The sequence below is a fragment of the Aythya ferina genome (assembly GCF_964211825.1).
Source record: "Aythya ferina genome assembly, chromosome: 20".
Taxonomy (NCBI): Eukaryota; Metazoa; Chordata; class Aves; order Anseriformes; family Anatidae; genus Aythya; species Aythya ferina.
The window spans coordinates 3,712,258-3,726,903 of record NC_140318.1 but is presented as its reverse complement, the minus strand read 5'-3'; the positions used below and the strand labels follow the sequence as shown (position 1 = coordinate 3,726,903).

At 49.1% G+C, this 14,646-nt stretch overlaps 1 protein-coding gene across 2 annotated transcripts; it reads right to left on the bottom strand.

Moving 5' to 3' along the window:
• Positions 1-2,255: 2,255 nt before the first annotated feature.
• DOLPP1 (dolichyldiphosphatase 1) lies at positions 2,256-14,495 on the bottom strand. 2 transcript variants are annotated; one of them, XM_084493935.1, is made up of 8 exons: positions 14,368-14,495; positions 8,455-8,555; positions 6,754-6,838; positions 6,410-6,509; positions 5,470-5,568; positions 4,024-4,152; positions 3,249-3,338; positions 2,256-2,773 (listed from the first exon to the last, which is right to left on the bottom strand). In XM_084493935.1, the coding sequence occupies exons 1-8, from the start codon at positions 14,441-14,443 to the stop codon at positions 2,737-2,739; spliced, it is 717 nt and encodes a 238-aa protein (XP_084350061.1). In that variant the 5' UTR covers positions 14,444-14,495; the 3' UTR covers positions 2,256-2,736. The 2 variants fall into 2 exon arrangements, with proteins under 2 accessions (XP_084350061.1, XP_084350062.1); XM_084493936.1 differs by lacking the exon at positions 5,470-5,568.
• Between the last annotated feature and the right edge of the window lie 151 nt (positions 14,496-14,646).

Here is a 14,646-nt window from a genome sequence, read left to right as displayed (position 1 = left end):
ACAAATTTCTACCACCAAGTATTGCAAGTATTTCTGGAAAGGTACAGAAAGAGTAGGCAGAAGATGCAGGTAACAAACAGATCACAGAACATAGGAGAGTTTATTACAGAGTCTTACAAGAGCTCTTCTCCCTCTCTTACTCCTAAGCATTACGGTAGGGAGCTGGGGTTTGAAGGCAACGTGAAGAGGAACAGCTTTGTACCTTATGCATCTCCTCATGGAGAGCAGTAATCTCTTCCCTGTGCTCTAGTTCAATTGGTGCTTCTGCACAGTTTTTCCAGCTCTCTTGCAGAACAGCTTACAAGAAGCTGGGAAAGTGCTAGTCACCCTTTAAACAATCTTCTTTCAGCCTTGTCCATGCAAAAGAGAGCTGTGATTCTCTTTCTTGCTTTGTAAGTTAATTTGTAAGAGATACAGGGAGAAAATAATTGGGTTTGCAAGTAGTCAGTGATTAGTACCAGCTTTCAGATTCAAAACATATGGTTCTGCCATGCCACATGGCCTACCTGATGTCCTGTCCCAATTTTAACAGAGCTATTTTAAGTCAGAGTGAATGTCCTTGTGAAAGCTGTAAGATGCCTCTTTATTCTGATACACCTTCCAGGCAGATCCAGTGCTCAGGTCCTTCAGATGTTAACAGAAACAGGACTGCTTATGTTATGGAGAAAAAAAAAAAAAAGCAAAACAACTAAACAGATCTTAAACCTGGTTTGATGCAAGTGAAAAACAGTTTACTATGCAAAGCTACCTGAACACACAAGCTTAAAGAGCTTAATTCCCGATCTCCTAGATCAGGATCACTACTTTCTACAGTTAATGCTCTGGTTGTCCAACAGTTTCTACAGCAGCCAACTCCCACTCCGTATGAACACACAAATTCCTATGGCAACAGGCACAGATGAAAACTTAAAAAAAAATAATAAATTATATATATCAAAATCAAGGTGAACAGAAATACATCTCACTTCAAGCAGCTTTATAATGCAGGAGTCTGTTTAAAGTGAAGATAGTAAAACAGGCAGCAAGACTGAGATGTGACAGTCATTTTACCTCTGCTCACATGACTGCATCGAAGGCACACCGATGACCTTTGAGCCAGTTCAGAAGCTGTCCTTTATCTGTGAAAGTTCAAGTCAATTGTGCTTTGAATAAATATTTCTCTGTAGTTACACTTGAACTGCTGCATTATATACCAGAAATACAGAAAGTGTCCATGCACAGCCCTGAAGCACGTTGAGTATAGCCCTTGCCAGGTTAACTCATGGATCACTGAAGTTGGAGCACACACAGATGGCAGGCACACTCCCACAGAGACACAGCATCCAGAGAGCTGACTGGCCAAACGAGGAATCAAAATGGAAGAAGGATGGAAAGCAAAACTTGCTTGCAGGAGTTTGGCACTCGAGATTATGCCTGCAGAACCCCAAACAACCCCCTGTAACAACTGGTAGGGGTATCTGCTAAAGTAAGCTCACTACTGAGTTCACAACTGGACTCTAACAAGACTTCGGAAAATTCAAACAACTGAGCTAGTTATTAGGTGTTCACCTTATTATTTCTTTATGGTTGTCACTTTGTTCATTCTTAAAAAAAAAAAAAAAATCCCTCCCTTAAGCTTTAACAAAAATAAAATAAAATAAAAATCCAGTGCTTAAGACAGAGACTAGCAACTGAATTTTGTAAGGCTTTGGGCTGACTTATTGGAGCATAGCATTGCTTAGAACCAATGGGCCTTCTAGCGCCATCGGTAGCACACCAAGTACAACAACAGAAGCTGTACAGATCCCAGCAACCCTGAGGTAATAAAAGAATAAAAGGAAGAGATGAAATAAACATGAGATACGTATGGTAATCTTGCCACCTAGAAGAGATTCTGAGAAAGACAGCCTTGCTAATTACACACCAGGAGCAGCAGTGGAAAAAAAAAATATATATATATATCAGTGTATTTCGGTCTTCCTTCGTTGTTTTGTTTGTTTGTTTTTGTTTGTTTTTACACACACACTCCCCTTAATGGAATCCGTGCAGGCTTCCCCAGAGAACCATCACTAGTGTTAAAAATCAAATCTTTTAGTGCTTTCTTTCTGTCTATACAAAGTGCAGTTGGAATTGAATTGGATCTCCCAAACTGGTGGCAGAAAGGAAAGAAAACCTTCCTCTCCCTTCTACCTACGTTACACCATCTTAGTTCCCCTCTCCCCTCTTGAGAAATTCTTCAAAACTAAAAGCCCTAATTAAGCATGATCAACTGGAGATTAGTTTTGTCATCTTCTTCCAAAAAGAAAAACCCAAACAAAAAGCAAAAACAAAACACACAAGGCCTCACCCACCCCAAAAACAATAGCTCCGTTTAAAAAAATAAATAGTGTGTATATTTCATGCTGAAGAAAAAAAAATAAAAAGAAAAAAAGTCACAGAAACGATTCATTTTTGGTTTTCCCTCCCCCAAACATGACACCAGACATCGTCTCCCCCCTCCCCTGACGTAGACATGATGGTACATTCCAACCGGCAATGTGCATCTGTGTTGAAAATGAGTTTCTACTCCTGCACGGTCCCACATGCATCAGGGAGCATCCAGCTAGCTGCTAAAGCAGAGCAAAGGCTTTCAGGTTTTGGGTATGGTCCCTGCCTGTTCCTTTGGTCCATCTGTTAAAAGGCTCCTTGCTGCTCCCAGGTCTCTGCTCTTGTCTGTCTCCATCCAAATGCGCACGCTGGTCCCCAACACCTCCTGAGTCACTGGAGCTTCGTCCCCAGCTTGCGCTGTCTGTTTCTGCAACGCCAAAAGAGAGGGCAGGGTGAGGGAGCTGGCCCCAACTCTGTATCAGTGAGCTGTGACAAACCAGGGGGCGAAAGATGGGATTAAAGTCAGGCTCTGCTTAGTTCCACACAAAAATAAAGCTGCCCCGCTGCACTCTGCAGGCAGATCAGTCCTTCCTGCCCTTTCCAGTCCCCGAACAGCCACCACATCTGGAGTGCCCACAAACTGACGTGTGGACATGAGGTTAGCAACACCTGCTGGCAAAGAACGCGGGCTGGGGAATTGAAATAGTGATTTTTTTAAACAAAACACTAATCTCAAATCCTCCCGAACAGACTCACCTTCCAGACCTGGTACTTAACTCACAACCTGGTGTTTCTTTACTCCACACCACTCTATCCACGGCAGCTCTCTACACATTAGCAGACAGTAACGACACCTCACAAGTCACACCAGCTCCAGCTCTTCCTCCCCTCAGATCACTTACCTCGCCTCTGCTCTTGTGACTGTATATTCAAACCACAGGATGTTCGGAATGAGGCTGGTGTCTCGGATTAAAAAGAACTCTGAAATTGGCCTGAAAACAGACAAAGGGGTGGAAAAGGTGAAATAATTAGGCTTTTTCTCTACCATAATTTTGATCAGCATACAAAAAAAAAAAAAAAACACAACACAGCCACACTGCATAAATTCTTGTAAACATTTAACATTGCTTTCCTATTATCCTTCCATTTGTGAAGAAGGCTCCTTGTTCAATTTCAAAGAAAAAGTACTTGTTTTTCACTCCTTATATAACATTTCTGGACTACATTAAGTCCAAATGGCTTTACAGTCTCACTTGGCTATTATTAAACTGATTAAGGTCTGTTATGGTTCAAAAGTTACTCATAGCCAATACTGTGCCACACCCCACAAATTTACTAGGGCCTTAAAACACACATTTCTTAAACGTCCTCTCTCTCCTACCCGTACCTGGCAAGGGTGTGTGCTTTTCGGACAGGCATGCACAAGAAAACATGGAGGAACAAGTTACAGAGCTCACAACAGTTAGTACACAAAGCTGGAACAGAACCCAGGAATTCCCGTTTCTACCATCAGTAACATAGTTCACAGAAGTCTGAACAACTTTTATTTTTTGGTCAGGGAGTTGTGCTCCATCTGTGTTATCAGATTATTCCAAGGAGCTCATTTAATGAGCAAAACAGCGATCCAAGAAATGCAGACTCACAGGAATAAAACCTTCACTGAATAGCGAGACTTACCACGCAGCTATCCTTGGGAAGAGAGGAGTTAATATCTCCTGTGTGAAGGCAAACCAGGCTATGGCCATAATGCTTCCTGCCACACCTCCATATAAGACTTGGCTCCAGGTGTGGTAAAGCAAATAAACCCTGCAGCGGAAGAGAAAAGTCACCAGATAGACTTTAAAGCCAAAGGAGGCGTGATTCAAGGGCTGATGTCTCACTGGACTCTCCAAAGTTCTGAAGAAGTTATCCTCCAGATGTTAGAAGTGGATGTTTGACTTAAGTTTTCATTATTAAAAATAAAAAGGGGGAAAAATTGGGAAACCGTCTTCCCTGCTGCAGCAGTTTCAGCTTAGGGCACTTCTAATTTGAGTTTAACTCAATAATCCTCCACGTTCCTCTTCGCGTATCTTTGGCTTAGCTAAAGAACTGCTGCCCTTGGTTCCCACAAGAGACTTCTCCAAAGCCAGCAGCAGGAAAAGTCCCCCCCAAACCACCAGAGCTGGAGCTTGAAAACTTTTAAGAACAGACAGCATCTTTGCCTTGATGTTGCAGCTCTGAAGCGTGACAACACAAAGGCTGCACTACTACAGAGCAGCTACTGTGACTGCAGCCAGCCAGAAAGCTGTGCTAACGAGTTTTAAGTTATCCCTGCACAAAAGCTACATGAGTCACATTCAAATTCCTTTTCACCCATTTATCATGGCCATTAAGATCATCTTAGCTGGCCTTCTCCCTTGCACAGGCCAATGAATTTCCTCAAATTACTTTTTATTTGAACCAGACCAACCATCTTTTATGAAATTGTCCTGACAATTTTAAAAATACCCAGTAATAAGGAATCAGCTCTAGTACACAGTCAGCTGTGCCAACAGGTAATTACTTTTCTGGGGAAAACATGGCCTGATTTCTAGTCTGAACCTGTCTGGTTTCCAACCACTGGAGCTCATTATGTTGTCTACTAAAGGAAAAAAAAAAAAAAATCATCAAAACTTCATTCTCCTTATTCATCACGTTAACGTAACTGAATCCTGCAAGTCAGACAGCTAAACACGTCTGGATTATCTACTGCTCAAGCAAAACAAAATCAGTTTGACCAACTGTAGCAATCCCCATGCTGCAGATGCTGGTGTGCCAAGGCATGGTGCGATGCTTTCATGATTAGTGCTGGAAAGAGGGCCAGGCAGCGAGGCTAGAGCAGGGCAATGGAGCCAACGGAGACGTGGTACAGGCTCAGCTGATCCCGGGTTTCATAAAGGCATCGGTGAAGCACCAGACATGGAGCACCTTTGTTTGGGCATTTAAAGGGGCTCGTGGCAACGCAGCAACCTCCGCAAAGCTCTCGCTTGTGCAGCGCAGTCGTTGAGAATCAGATGGGAAAGGCGGGATAAAGAAGGGCAGGGCTGCTGGCTGTTAGAGGCCGCAGGACTGTATGAGAGCATAAGACAAACGATTGCTCCATACCTACTATATGAGACTAGCAAAGCCACTGTGACGAGGCAGATGGACAGCACATGTCGCCATAGTAAATCCAGAAACCTCGCATTGTTTGTTTGGTGCATTCTGAAAGAGATGGAGAGCCATTAGCACAGTGGCAGGAAGCTGAGCAGTCCTTGTACCTATTCTCGCTATCTCCAAACTCCTAGGAAAGCTCTACTCCGAGGGATCAAGGGCAGCTCGGGATCATCCCAGCATCAATCTGTCCTGCTGGCAGCGCTTAAAGAGAAGCCAGAAAGCCACGCTGCTTTCTCCAGCTATTATCAGCGATCGGTGTGATGGAAGGCAGAATGCTCGCAGCTACTGCAGCTGATGTGGAAGACACGTGCTGAGCATATGCAACAGGGAGCAGAGACAGAGCCCTCCATCACCCACAGAGCCAGGAGGAACCGGGAGTTTTGTCTTCCTCCACGCCTGGAGCCACAAGACAGAGCCATGCCCCAGCGAGAACTGCAGGAAAGCACAGCACAGCAGAAAAAGACAGTACTCGGTACAGGAGATGGACTAAGAGGGCATGCAAGTGGGCGAGGTATTACCTAAAAGACTGCAGACAACCCCGCTGACAAAACCGAGTAGACACATGAGAAAGCAGCTCTTCTTTCCTCCTCCCTCCACGCCCCCCCCGCCCCTTCCTTCGCCCTGGTGGGTCGTCGTGGCTTATAAAAGCAAAATCGGGAGCGCTGTACCCAGAGAGGCAGCAGGAGGCCCACCCCGATCCTTCCCTGTGGGGCAGTGGGAAGCACAGTCCTACAGACTGGGAGAGACCTGCTCCACCCGCCCTAGTTACAGCACGTTGGGCAGGGCCTCGGATTTAATTCTGCCGCGTGCTGAAGTGGCAGCGAGGGAGCCATCTATTTGAGGCGTTTCAAAGTATTAACAGGCAAAAAACCTGACAGTGAACTTTTACCTTAAATAAAGGAACAGAAATGAATAGACTGAGAAAAACCACATGAACTGGGAGTGGCTGGACGGCATCCCATATTTTGTGGTCACTGTTGAATGGGCTTCTGGGAAGAGAAGAAGAAAGAGTATGGTCAAGGTCTACTCCGTACATAGCAGCTGGAACACTCCAAAGGTGAAGCCAAACCACTCCACCAGTCTGTGCGCACGAGGACACATCTCTGCCAGCCTTCTTACACCCAAACATCCAAAGCCAACACGAGGCAAAGGGGAAAACGCCCTCCAACACCCCACGATTCTCATTCCACTGGAAAGGAACCGACACCGTGGCACCCACGGGCCATACCATACCTTCACAAGGCCGTGGCTCCCGGATAACGTTTTTTATTAACCAGTTCACTCCCTCGTTGAACGCCAGCCCTCCCAAGAAAGAGATCTGTGAAGGCAAGACAACTGTGTCATCCTATTTAAAATATCCACCTACTTACCAGGCAATCCCTCTGTTAAGAAAACCCCAAACCGTGCATTTCTAATATTCAGCTCCTTAGGTGATAAGCAGCAGCTTCACCATTCTCTAGCAGAGGAAGAAAAGCTTTTGTTTTTCAGCCTGCTTTGTGTATCTGGCACCACGTTGCATAGGCACAGCTTTTCAGCAGATGATTCGCAAAGACAGACAAAAATGACACTGTACAGCAATAACATTTCCAACAGCAAGTGCAGAAAGCAAAGTTTTGGGACAGGGCAGAGGTTTCTAGGGATTGTCGCTCACTGCCGACCAACAGGGGGAGCACACACCCCATTATTCGAGTAAATAGCTAAAAGAAAAACTTTTTAGGTCTTCTCTTTTCCCTCTACAGATGTTTTTTTCATCCTGAAGCTCCTGTAAATGAAGGCACGTTGTGAACTGACACAGCCCACTAGCATTTGTTTTTGCTGTCACCCCACCATCCATCCCCCTCCCCTACAGCAGTCCCGCTGCTGTGACCAAATTCCCAGCTGGTGCTGATCCTCTGGCTCCTTCACACTCGGTCCCATTTCAGATGAAGCCATTTTCCACCCTGTGTCCTGAGGTGAGGCTGCTGCAAGCCAGCTGGTGCCTCACCCCAGCTCAGCAAGGATTTCTCCATGAAGTCCTTGGTATAAAGGACTGGGAACCAACCTTGATGCCACATCACCACCATCCCCAACAAGCCGGGTACTCAAAAACCCACGAGTTTGTGACGAGTTCCTCTAGCTTATTCTCTTGGGCCAACAAAAAACCTTCGGGCTGCCTAGAATTAAAGCTGCCTCTCTAGCCAGCAGCAGTTCAGAACCTACAAGTCCCATTCCCAGGTCCCTTGGGCCATTGGTTCCCATGACACCACGGCCTCGTGTTGGAAATGTGCTGCCAAAAGCCTTTTGCTGGCCCCGTTTTATCTGTTTACCGAGGGCAAATGTCACAAATTTGTACCTCCTGAAGGGAATTTAGCCGTGACACTGATTCCCAACTACCTGTCAGAGCAGACAAAGAGTTATGCATCAAGAGTCCCTCATTGCTCCCTGGGACAGAAGCAAGAATCAGTTCTGTCCCTGCTGCTCAGTGCCCAGCTGGGAAGCAGCCCTTACAGACAGATCCACTCCCTTGGGAACTCGGAGGCTTTATTTTGGACCCCATTTTGTGCCTCGGCAAGGTTCAAAGAAAGCACATCCTGCTGAATTACAGACACTTTCCTGCACACACTGCCCAGCTCACAAAACCCACTCATGCTGGGATCCTGCTGCATCTCAGGACAAGGTAGAAATATTATTTCCCACCCTGCAACAGCCACCTTCAGTTTCTCAGGCATCTCCCACTGATGTTTGTAGACAGCTACTGCCCAAAATACACCACGGAGTAACAGAATGTCAGCAAAGACTAAACCTGTTACAAGTGACAGGGTCTCCTGCTGCTGACAGGAGATCACCTTCCCTAAGCTGGCTCTTTAAAACAAAAAGAAGCGTGAACACAGGAGCAGCGAGCCATAAATGAAAAGATTTGTGTCCAAAGAAGCTGGAAGGGAGAGGAGGACTCACCGTGTGAAGCTCTCTCTTGAATATGATGAGCGTTACAAAGCCGACGATAATGAATATCGGACCGAGGCTCAGATAAGCTAAAAGCTGACCCGAGAAATCACCTAGGGAAACAAACGAGAGAAACAAATCAGGTGGCTCTTTCCCTCCCCTTCATTCATGTTGCCTCTCCCTGCCCCGGCAATTCCCAGCAAACACTCCCCAACCAAACCCTTCCCAAAGGGGGTTCCTTTTCAGCTGGATCAGCCCCCTCATCTGTCTCACCGTGTGTCTGCACCACCACTGCCATTAGCAGCACGGGGAGGAAATAAACAGCTAAACATTGCAGGAGATGAAAGAGAGAGGAAAAAAAGGAGACTGCTTTTTACCAGCAGCCCACTTGTACCATACAGGGGTGCCTCTGGGCCTCCACCCTGACTAGAAAATGTCCAGGGAGAACTGGGGAGCAGGGCCAGGACCTCCCAAGAGGACACGAGGCACCTCAAACCCACCTCTTTATCCTCCACTGTCACAGAGGCAGGAGGAGGTGAACGTAAGAGAATAGCCAGACATTGCAGCCCAGCTCCTGGCACAGCAAACTTTAACCTCAGCCTCTGAGCACGGCAAATGGGAAAAAAAAAATGGCATTGCACTGCTCCAAAGTTCAGGCTGCTGCTGCTGTTGCCTCACAGCTGTGGTTGCATCAGGTACAGCGTGCAGATTCCTCTTCACTTCCAGGCTGTGTTAGATTTGGGAACCGGCAGCAGCACACAGCTCTTGCAGTAGTTTTAGTTCACAACCCTGGGGAAATTAGGAAGGATTGGAGGACAAAACCCCCCAGAACAGTAGGTTTTTGCCGGAGCGTGGTTGCATTTCGGTTTTAAGTGTTGGAAGACCCCAAATTGGAAACTTTTCTTCCACCCTGCAGCCGGTTTGCCCCGCGTCCAGCAGGCTCCACGCTGCTCCTCCACCCGCTGGGTGCTGCTGCCCCAGCTACGCAGAATCAAGCCCCTCACGGCTCTGCGTGAATCCCAAACACTCCACAAAACCTGGCTTAAACGATGAGGAAAGAGCTTCAGGAGTATTTCCTGCAGTCTGAGTCCCCAAGGCATCGGCGAGAGGTTTCCTCAGCGAGGCACCAGCGTGGCTCAGGTCATTCCCGCTGCTGATCCATGGCAGGCAAAGATTTTGGTCCTTTATACCAAGCCCTGATTTTGCCAGGAAATAACCAACCCGACGACTGGCACAGATGGTGGAAGAACACATAACGAGACAGCCTTTAATTTAAATAGCACCGGCAGCACCCAGCTCCAGACCCTCCCTTACCTCACCACCTAGCACACCCCGTAAATCCCTCCCCAGCCTCCAGCAGCTCACATCCCTCGCTCCAACCCAGCCCAGGAGCAGGAATCGTCGCCCAGATGCCGCCTCCAGGCGCAGCACCGCGTCCTTTACTCGGGCAGCTGCCAGCTCTGCACACCGTAACGCCCCAAACATTTCAACTGTCCGCTTAAAACAGCGCAGAGGTGGCATTAATGGTATTTCAGATCGCTGTAGCCAGCAGCAACCAAACACAACCGCGTGCTGAAGCTGCTTTTTCTGGGTGAGGAGGCAAATAAACAGCTGTGCGTTAACTGGAGGCTCAGCTCTGCCCTGGGAACTCCATCAGAAAGGCACTGACACCATAAATGTGCTCTGAGGCGGCTGCAAATCCCAGGGAAGGCAGAGCAAGCAGGAGGGCTGGCAGCCCTAAGCCCACTCAGACCCAGCAGCAGGTTCCCCTTTAACCCTTCTATAAAGTTATTTATTTCTTCATTTTGCTTGGTATTTAAAATAGGAAGCAATTCCTACAAGCAGGGAGAACAGAGCCCACCAAAAGCACCCGAACCTCTGGAAATTGCAAGAGAAAGATCTGTGTGATGTACAGTCCAGGTTATTTTTGTTTGTTTGTTTTACTTCTGCTTATTTCAAGTCCAGCCTTCCCCGGGCAGGGCATTATTTGGGGATGAAGACGCAAAGCAGAGAGCCCAACCGCCTCGTTTTAGGGATTCAAGAGATAAACGGATGAACCAGCACCCGCAGATCAGAGGCACGCTGTTGTTTCAGCCTCCATTCAGCTCCTACTTCTGCTCTAATTCAGCATTTCCCCCCAGCAACCTTTCAAGGGAAACGCGCAAGGTTTACCACACCAGCTCAACCTGTACACACCAGAAATATGAATCGGCAGCGCTACCCACATCCTGCCACAAGGTCTGGCTCTGCCACCGCCGCTTCCTACTGAAACATCTCTCTGCGGCGCTGTCGCTGCCCATACTTTGTGTCGAGGTGCACACACAGGGACAGCCTCTTCGTTTCACGCCTGTTTACACCTGCAGATACTCCTGACAGGTCGGCGTTTCCTCTCCTCGCACGTGTTCCGATAGAACGAGTTTGGGAACAATAAAAATATCTTCAGGAAGCTTGAAATTCCAGCCCGCGGCGCGCAGACTTGAAGCTTCTGCTGGGAGATGAAACACCCGACGCAGCTCTGAAGAAGCCAAACATCCCAGCTTCTTTCACCAGATATTGCTGGGGTGGGAAACGAGCCCCAGCTGGGCAGCCAGCACCCCCAGCAGAAGTCACAGCGAGGACTGAGCATGAAATACAAGCACAGAGCGAGCTCCTTTGCTCTGACACATCATTTCTCTCATCAGGAACGGTGCACACTTGCCTCTCCAGCTCTGCCTCATCTTAGAAATCCTCCGACACGTGAGGAAGAGACTCTGTCACCCTGCAGAGAAGGGCTCTGCCTCTCCAGGGCTCTCTCCTTGCAGAGTTTGTCCGAGGTGAGAAGGCTCAGAAGGTCGCAGAGCTTTAAGAATCCCAGCTGCACTGAGGAGAGGAGTTGTGTTGTGTTTTTTTTTTTTTCCTCCAAATAATAATAAAAAACAAACAGAGCAGGAACTCGGTGTCTCTCCAGTGAAAAACTCACCCTACAGACAGGAAGTCCCTGAAGATGAGTTTTAAGCCTGCAGCAGCAAGTCATGCCATGCAAAGTAATGCATACAGGGAAAAACAGCCCTAATTACACAGCCCTGGTGAAGGGACTTAGTTTAACTATTCAAAATAAAAAATAAAAAGTCATCTCTGGCTTCGTGTAAGCACAATACCTCCAGAGCAGCACCCAATGCTCCGCAGCAATGAGCCAAGAAGAACATTTTTAAGAGCAGAACAAAAGTTACTGTTACAGCACTACCACAAATTCATTCCGTGACTCTTGCCGCGCCACCTGAAAAAGGAGCAATAAACACAGGAAAGGCAAACAGAAAGGAGACGGAGACAGCAGGAACGGCACCGCAGCCGCTCTGAAAATATCGAGTAACTCGGATTTTCGGCTGAAAAGGGAAAATGAGAATCCAGCAGTTCTGTAAGATCGCGAATGACACGGGGAAAGGGACAGCAAACGTTTGTCACCTCTCACTGACCATGAAATAGCGAGCGTTCAGTGGAATTACTGAGCAGGGGACTTCAAAGCAGAGAAGAAACACCATTAAATCACAAAGCTCAGCGCCAAGGGTAGAGATCCAAAGCGGAAATAGGTTCAAAGAGCAATTAGGCACATTTGGAGTATGGCTTTTACATACCCATAAAGGACATAACAATCCTGCTGCCATCACCAGCTCATTACTGGAAAATAGACAGAAGCAGCATTATCCCTGCCTACCTAGTGCCAGGGGCCCCACACGATGCCAAATCTCACAAAAAAGCACAGTTGCTGCTAAGAAAAGCACCAGGACCGACCGTTTCCCAAAGTGAGAGCATTTTTAGAGCCCCCCCCCTCTTAAGCAGCACGGTTTAACGCCCTGTCAGGTAACGCTGCAGTGAGAGTTTCTTCTCTCTAGGTTTGATTTTGACGTTTTCCATCAATATTTCCCGTTAGGTCCCAAAAACACCGCTCAGACCATTTGCGGGCAACCCCACCACAGCGTTTATCTGCTGCTTCTCAGCCGCTCTCGCTGAAAGCTGACATTGCAGAAAGCCCCAAAGACCGAGCACTAAGGACGGGTGCTTGGAGTGCCTGAAACACCACGGCTGACAAGGGAACACCAGACGGAGACGGGAAGGACGAGCACCCTCCTGCAGGCACCCATCCCTTCCACAATCGCAAGCAGAAGCCCGAGGAGAGGGCTTCATCTGCCAGACAGGAATCAGCACTGACTGATTTTCAGCTGGTCGCAGGGAAAGCGCCTGTCGCTCGAGGCAGATGAAAGCAGGAATGACAACTCTTCTGTACTGCAAGACTTCAGAGAGGAGAGATTTTTAAGAGCCAGGTGCCACAGCGGGCCAGCAGCCTCAGGGACCGGCCAGGAGGCAGCGAGTTCGCCACCCAGCTGAATGCATCACGCCGAGACAGCTTAATAATTGATGTGGGTAAAAGCAGGATCCATTTCTCATTCCCTCCCTCTCTATTAGCACGGGGTTACATTAATTCCCCTGCACCGAGCACGCTGCCAACATCGTTATTTTATAAATGTATTATCTAGCAGCTTTATGGACCTGGCCAAAAGCCCCACACAGGCAGGACACAAACAGCTTTCTAAATAAAGTTAGAGTGCTCTCCCCAGACCCAGTGGAAAGCATCAGACCTACCAGCTTGCTGCAACTCATTTTTTCTAGACGAAGGTAAAATTAAGACTCTTTTGTACCTCCAGATGTTTTAATTTTTAGCCTTTTTTCTCCATTTCACAGCCTTCCAGCATCAGGTATTTTATCCAAGCCAAACACGACACTCTGTACCACAGAACCCCAACCTTGGTGGCGATTTACCCGCCCTAGACGGTTACCTGCTGTGTTTGCCTGTATAAAAGCAGCGAATACAGAGAGAAAATAACCGATTTGTCCCATTCTTTAAGATCTGGCAGACAACCCTCGTGCAGTGAGGTCTGCAGCACCCTCACTTCCCAAACCAACCCAACAAACAGCACATAGGACACGCTGTGTACAACCCCAGGTTTAAATAAGGGCATAAGAGGAATCTACCAGCATTACAGGAGAGATTTTATAAATATTCCGCCTTCTCTCCTAAACTTTCCTGCGAATAACCGTGAGGAGGGGCAGCAGAACCTACGGGGCGAAGGCAAACACAAGGCAGGCGAGGAAACACCAGTGTTTCACTGAACTGTGAGGCAAAAATGCCGCTGTTTCAAGGAAGCGCGAGGGAAAACCCTACAAACCAGCCGTGCTGGTGGCACAGGGACTGCATCTCCTGCTCCAAAGCCTTTTGGTGCCGCCGTGTCCCGGGGCTCCTGGCTGAGGCGTTACTTGTGGTCCCAGAGACCCCTGAGGGCTCTGGGGCGCTTCTGAGGGCAGCTCCCACAGGACCCGAAGCCCACACGCAGGGCTTATTAAGGCGGGTGAGGGAGCAGCGAGGCGCCTTAACCCCAGATTCGGGTTCCGCACCCCACAGGCCGTTTTTTCTCGGATTTTCCACCAAAATCGCCAAAAAGCAGCCCCCACACACACACAGCAGCGCCGCACGAGGCGCCTCGACTGCGGCTCCCCGAGACCACCAGCACCGCCGAGACCGCTGTGGAGGACGCTCCAGGGCGGGTAGAGCCTCGCCCTGTCACACCATATCGCCCTGTCGCCATGTCGCCGACAGGCAGCGCCCTGAAGCACTGCCCCCCCCCCCCCCACAAAGCCCCTCAGCCCCCGGGGCACGGCGCCACCTCGCAATGCGCATGCGCGGCGCCCCGTCCTCCTTCCCCCCCCCCCATAATGTGGCTCACTATCTGGCAGCGCCCCCCACCGCGCACGCGCGCCTCGCCGCCTGCGGCTCGCAGCTCAATGGCTCACTATTTGGCAGCGAGCGGCCCGGCCCTCTCTGAGGTGCGGGGGGGGCCGCGGGGAGCCGCTGAGGGGAGCGGCGGGGCGGGGGGGGGCGGCGCGGGGCTTTACCTGCCGGGTACTCGACGTGGGTGAGGGAGAGCGGCCGCCACGGAGCGGGGAGCGAGCACTCGCCGACTGCGGCCATCTTACCCGGATACCGGGCCGGGGCCGCCGCAGCCAATCGCCGCCGACTTAAGGGGCGGCGCGACCAATGGGCGGGGGAGGCCAGAGCGGCGGGCCAATAGAATTGAGCGGCAGGTGAGGCGCCGGCCAAGCGGCGGGCAGCCAATTAAAAATCCAAGCCGGGGAGCGGAGGGGCCAATAGGGTGCTAGGAGAGGTGGCCAATG